A 6,408-nucleotide genomic window follows, 5' to 3' on the forward strand; every position below is an offset into this window, starting at 1 on the left:
ACGGTTCACTTTTTGGGGGTTTTCCACTGGGTACAGTACCTGGTACTTTTTTTAGTACCACCTCGGTTGAGATTCCAAGTGAACCGTGCCGTTACCAAAACGTGACGTGTAAACTCTGCTGATCATGGATTGGCCGGAGAGAATCGTCACTACCTGCTTCACTGAACCTGCAAACAAACACAACAGACCCGCTAGATTTAAATCAGCACAGCCAGCGAAGGATCGAACGCAACTGTTTTGAACAAGCGCACCTTTATTAACAACCAAAAAGTGGCTGTTTTGTTGTCTGTTGAGAAAGTACAGACGTTCCTCTCGTTGATAGCAGAGTAGCGGATCCAGCGAGCTTGATGGGGCGACGCGGAATGAAAAAGTTTTTCAGGAGTTGCGCGGCAGGGCGTAACTATAACGACATTTGAATAATCCCGCCCACTCTAAAGTGGTACTGAACTGCAGTGGAAACGCAAACTGAGCAAAGACGTGCTGTGTCGAACCGTACTGAGCCGTGCCGAGCCGAGCCATACCACACAGTGGAAAAAACGCCAAAAGTCACCTACATCTTGGATGCCCTGAGAGTAAGCAGATAAATATCAATTTTTTTTTTTTGGGTGAACTATCCCTTTAAGATTCACCCTCAGCTTGTGACAGCTGAAATGGATCATGTGAAATGTGCGATCGCATCGCCGATCACTCTTGAGAAACTTAAAAGTGCAGTACGGAGGGACGAATATCCAAACTTTTTCAGACTACTGCAGCTTGCACTCGCGTTGCCCGTTGGTTCGGCTACATCAGAAATACGTTTCTCAGTTATGAGGAGAATAAGAAACTGGCTCCGATCTAGCACACAGAGAACGATTTGACTGAAAATGTATCAGAAGAGATAAAAGAAAGATAGTGGTCATCTACGCAATTCGGAAAAAAGAGACGGCTTTTCTGCATATGGTTTTGTTTGTTTTTTAGTCTTTGTACAGCAGTTATTGATCATTCTAAAGTTATATATATATATATACTGTATATATAGCTATATATAATACACCATTTAATCAGCTTTTACGCCTATCCATTAACAGTTAAAGGTTAATTATGTTATAGGCCTACTAGATTCATCCAAATGTCAAGAAACGTTCACATAAAAAGCTACACCTGACATGCTTTTAAAAGTTGCAAATTCAAATTAGAGTGCTGCTGAAACCTACAAATTCAAGAATCACTAAATTACGCACATTTGTTAATAGGTTCTTGCACTTGAAATAGAACTGGTGTAAAATGAATAAACACGAATGCATTAAAGCACTGGGGTCGTGTGTGAACTTTAGGGGAGCAGCCCAGGTGGGTGTGGTTATAACATTTACTACCAGCAAACTGTAAGTATACCATTCTGCACTCTCACGCTCGAGACGCGAGCGTTGCCTTCAAGCACAAGAGAGGCTTGGTCGCTACAATAATGAATTCTCTGTTAAAATACTTACTGATACTTCTGGGACTTATCTCAGTGATCATCAACATCGTGTTGATATGCTTAAATTCAAATAGGCTTCCAAAATGTATGTCCCAGCAGCCGCAAGAGCCTCTGCAAGTGACACACTCAGATAAAAGTCTGGTTTTTGCGGACCTAACAGCAGAGGAGTACAAGTCTGTTCGCGACTACATGTGGGCCCAAAAAGACTTAAAGATCTCCCATTCGTTAACGGCAAAGCCCTCGGAGAATTTCCTCTTTTTAATTGACCTCTTGCTCCCGAGGAAGGCAGATGTGCTGCGCTACTTGGATTCCAGCGGACAGAAACCCCCCCGTGAAGCGAGCGTCGTTGTGTTCTATGGTGAGCGCGGTTACCTGAAGGAGTACGTGGTGGGACCGTTATCTGGTCGACTGCAGCATCGTGATGTTACTCAGGAGAAGTACAGTACTTCGGAGATACCCTTCACAGCCCGTACGGTGACAATCGGAGAGTATGTGCAGCTCTTCGAGCTCCTTAATCACGTTTTCCAAAAACTTGAAAACCCTCTGAGTGAAAGTTTTGGTTATATCCCAAGACAAAGGCAACTGCTGCCGTTTGAAGGCATGCCGAGAGGCATCAAAAGTGGTGACCGCAAGACCTGGATCTCTTTTTTCCGCGATCTCAGTGGCATGTACATCCATCCTGTGGGCTTCGAGATGCTGGTCAATCACGAAAGCAGCAACTCGTCAAACTGGACTGTTGACAGGTTGTTGTACAACGGTCAATACTTTAACAGCACTGAAGAATTTATGGCAAGATACAAAGCTAGTAGTTTAAAGAAGATAGTCTACAAAGAAATCCCAAATCACGCTTCGCTGAAGCCAAGAAAGAAACCTTCTGGTTTAGGACCACAGCAGTACTACCTTCAAGGGAAACGTTTCAGCGTTAAAAACAACCAGGTGATTTATCTGGACTGGAGCTTTGCGTTTGGCTTGAGCTCTCTGACTGGGATGCGGGTGTTTGATGTTCGTTTTAAAGGAGAAAGGATTGTGTACGAACTCAGCGTGCAGGAGGCGATGTCTGTCTACGGCTCTGTTACGCCTGGGATGATCCTCACGAAGTTCCTGGACTCAAGTATCGGGATCGGTCGCTTCGCTCACGAGCTCGTGCGTGGGGTCGACTGTCCGTACGCAGCCACCTATGTAGACACCTACCGCTATATTGACACAAACATCACGCAGCGTTTCAGAAACTCCATCTGTGTTTTTGAACATGACATTGGGCGACCTTTGCGGCGACACTTCTCAGATTTCTTTCATAACGGGTACGGTGGGATGGCAAACAGCGCTCTGGTGTTCCGCACTATTACTGCTATAGGGAACTATGATTACATATGGGACTTTATTTTCTACCAAAGCGGCTCCGTGGAAGCGAGAGTTCACGCCACTGGCTACATATCATCCTCCTATAAGGATGATGGAAATTTGCAGTACGGCCACCAGGTTGCAGAGAATGTCCTTGGAAATATCCACACCCATTTTATCAATTTTAAAGTCGACCTGGATATTTTGGGTAAGAGCTCAAATAAGCAAGCACATTTACTAAAGTTACAGTAGGCCTAATCCCTTTTATTTACAGTCACTTTAATTAAATTTTTATCAGTGGAGATATCAGCTGAACATTTCCAATAAATAAATAAACTTAGATGTTGACATGTTGTGACATCTTGTCACATGCCAATAGCGGGTCACATTATATGGGAAAATGTGTAACATTAAACAGCATAATATAGCCTAGGCTTTTCAGCAAAATTTTCACTAAACCAATTCAGAAAACCGTAAAAAATATATAAAAGGGAAAAAAATCAGACCATTAATAACAAGGGCGTAGTTTTGGTTTGAACATTGGGGGGGTTGAAGTGTGAACTGTTTTAGTAGAGTCCCGTGTCATGCTCACTCATAAGGTTTTTTTCATTTGTTTGTTTGCTTGTATATTTATTTTTGTGAAATGGTCTTTTGCGCTATCATCCAGGCACGTGCACACGTAGACATCATCACATGCCAATAGCGGGTCACATTATATGGGACAATTTGTAACATTAAACAGCATAATATAGCCTAGGCTTTTCAGCAAAATTTTCACTAAACCAATTCAGAAAACCGTAAAAAATATATAAAAGGGAAAAAATCAGACCATTAATAACAAGGGCGTAGTTTTGGTTTGAACATTGGGGGGGTTGAAGTGTGAACTGTTTTAGTAGAGTCCCGTGTCATGCTCACTCATAAGGTTTTTTTCATTTGTTTGTTTGCTTGTATATTTATTTTTGTGAAATGGTCTTTTGCGCTATCATCCAGGCACGTGCACACGTAGACATCAAAGGGGGCTTGAGCACCTGCCCTTTTTCTACCTCGAGAGAAAGTGCCCTTTTTTCTGGGGAGTGTTTTTTTTTAATTTTTTATAAATGAATATATTTATATATGTGCGCATGTGTGTGTATCTGTTTGCGCACAGCTTTCCCTGTCAAGGGACTGTCGAGTTCCGATGGCTTTCTCCCCTCCGCGCAGGCGCAGCACAGCAGTGTAACACAGGTTGATCGCAGTGTTGCCAAGTCCGCGGTTTTCCGCGGAATTGGGCTACTAGGGTTAGTTCACCTAAAAATTAAAATTAAGCTGCGTTTTACTCACCCCCGAGGCATCCTAGGTGTATATGACTTTCTTCTTTCAGACGAATCCAGTCAGAGTTATATTTAAAATGGTCTTTGCTCTTTCAAGCTGTTTAATGCCACTCAGCGGGTGTTGCAGTGCATCAGTCCAAAAGAACTTCAATAAAAATCGCGGTTGTACTTGCTAGTTTTGGTTATTGGGGGGGGGGGACATTTTGGTCCATTTTGGTCACACTGAAAATTATCTCACATAGAACTGACAATATAGAAATTCCAAGTTAAATTCCATCAGCTTGCAAAGAATAACATGGACACTTTTAAATGGAAAAACTTTTAAAAGTCACAAAACAGTTTTAAAAATTGTTCTTTCTTTTTTTAAAGGTGTGAAGAATATATTTCAGACTAAAGACATGGTGTATAAGGAAGTGCCATTACCATGGATGCCCTCAAAGAAAGCAAAGATACCACAACTGGTGGAGCAGCAAATCAAGACAGAAAAAGAAGCAGCGATGCTTCATGGTGCCAAAACACCCCGTTACCTTCATATAGCCAGTAATCAGACTAATTGCTGGGGCCACCATCGCTCTTACAGGCTTCAGGTGGTGAGCTTTGCTGGAGATCCCCTCCCTGAAAGTGAGTCCACAGAGAGGTCCATGTCCTGGGCTCGGTAAGTGTTTTGAGTCATGAACACAATACTGAGAGGAAGTAGTTTCATATGTATTATTTATTGTTTTAGCTTCTCTCCCATTTGCTTTCTTTCTTTCTTCTAGGTATAAAGTTGCTATAACCAAGCATAAAGATGAAGAGCAGACTAGTAGCAGTCTGTACAGTCAGAATTACATGTGGTCCCCATATGTTGACTTCAGCAAATATATTGAAGATAATGAGATGATCGTCAATGAGGTATTAATGGACCACTTAATCAGAATGTTTTTATTTATCAGATGCTTTTATTTAATGCAAATTACGACTTAAACTTCATTATGTCTTCTAAAGGACTTGGTTGCCTGGGTGACCGCCGGTTTCCTACACATTCCGCATGCAGAAGACATCCCCAACACGGTTACTGTAGGCAATGGTGGCGGTGTCATTCTTAGGCCGCATAACTATTTTAATGAAGATCCGTCCATCCACTCACCTGATGGAGTGTATTTTGGTCAAGGCTCTGAGAGTGACTGTGAGTACAATAAAATGGCGTGTCTGGAAAAGGATCAATGCAGTTCAACACTGGAGCCGTTCACTTACCATGGCTTTGAAGGTGTTATGAAGTTTGATTAGGGATCTTAATTCAGATTGTAATATATGTATGCTGTTACAGTCTTGTTAAAACATTTGCAGTAGTATATAATCCATCCTCACTCACTTATAGTTATTTTGACAAGTAGTTTCCTGCTTTTGTAGCTTTTTATGTAAATATTATGAAGTTGGTAGCAAAATGATTGTGTGATGTGATTAGTTCAGACTATTAAATTAGCATATTATTTAGGTTATATCCTTCCTTTCTTTAGGCAGTGTATTTTTTGTGAAGGGCCATTTTCATTATACTGTGTAAACTCTATCTAAGAGAGATTAAGGAAAATTGAAAAAGACTGATAAAACACCACCTCACCGAATGCACTCTTATTTTATGAAAATGTTCATCCATGCAATAAAATGTGAAAAGTGACCACTATAATGTTTCTTTTGTTGTTGTTGTTGTTGTAGTAATTTTTTCATGCTATAATATGGGATATGGGAACGTACTTACAGGCTGTGAGGCATTGTAGTCTACTCTACCAGGATCAGGAAACAGTCCTCCATAAAATGTGCTGCACACACAGGGGCGGACTTACCCATTAGGCAAAGGTAGGCGACCGCCTTGGGCCCCCAAAAGCCAAGGGCCCCCTAAACTGCTTTTCATATAGGATATGCGCACTAAGCGTGGACACGTGAACGTTTGCAGTTTACGTGTTTATTACAACGACAACCGTCCGAGTCTGTGGCGTCTGCAGGTGTACGGCTGTACTGTGAGTACCATGAGCACTCAGACTGATCTGAGATTTGCCCCGCAAACATTTCGACTGAACCCATACCGTTAATTATGAATTTATCAGTCTTTTCAGCATTGAAATATTACGTCAATATCTGCATAGAAATATTACGCCAAATAGAAGGAAGAAATCGTGCTATACGCACTTTCATGAGATCGGCTTAGCCTACAACAATTAATTTGTTGGCTATTTTACAAATGGGAATACAACAAATTCATGACAATGTTTACATTCAAGCTACCCGTAAAATTTATAGTGAAAAGTACTTTAAAAGCGTCTGGAA

The 6,408-nt window shown here is 41.5% G+C and overlaps 1 protein-coding gene across 1 annotated transcript; it reads left to right on the forward strand.

Annotated features, from left to right (window-relative positions):
- The first annotated feature begins 1,381 nt into the window (after positions 1–1,381).
- On the forward strand, positions 1,382–5,761 carry aoc2 (amine oxidase copper containing 2). The gene is made up of 4 exons (XM_016269033.1): positions 1,382–3,005; positions 4,477–4,762; positions 4,866–4,998; positions 5,092–5,761. The coding sequence occupies exons 1-4, from the start codon at positions 1,442–1,444 to the stop codon at positions 5,371–5,373; spliced, it is 2,265 nt and encodes a 754-aa protein (XP_016124519.1). The 5' UTR covers positions 1,382–1,441; the 3' UTR covers positions 5,374–5,761.
- Positions 5,762–6,408: the final 647 nt, after the last annotated feature.

The sequence above is a fragment of the Sinocyclocheilus grahami genome, unplaced genomic scaffold, assembly GCF_001515645.1.
Source record: "Sinocyclocheilus grahami isolate Dianchi unplaced genomic scaffold, SAMN03320097.WGS_v1.1 scaffold49.1, whole genome shotgun sequence".
NCBI lineage: Eukaryota > Metazoa > Chordata > Actinopteri > Cypriniformes > Cyprinidae > Sinocyclocheilus > Sinocyclocheilus grahami.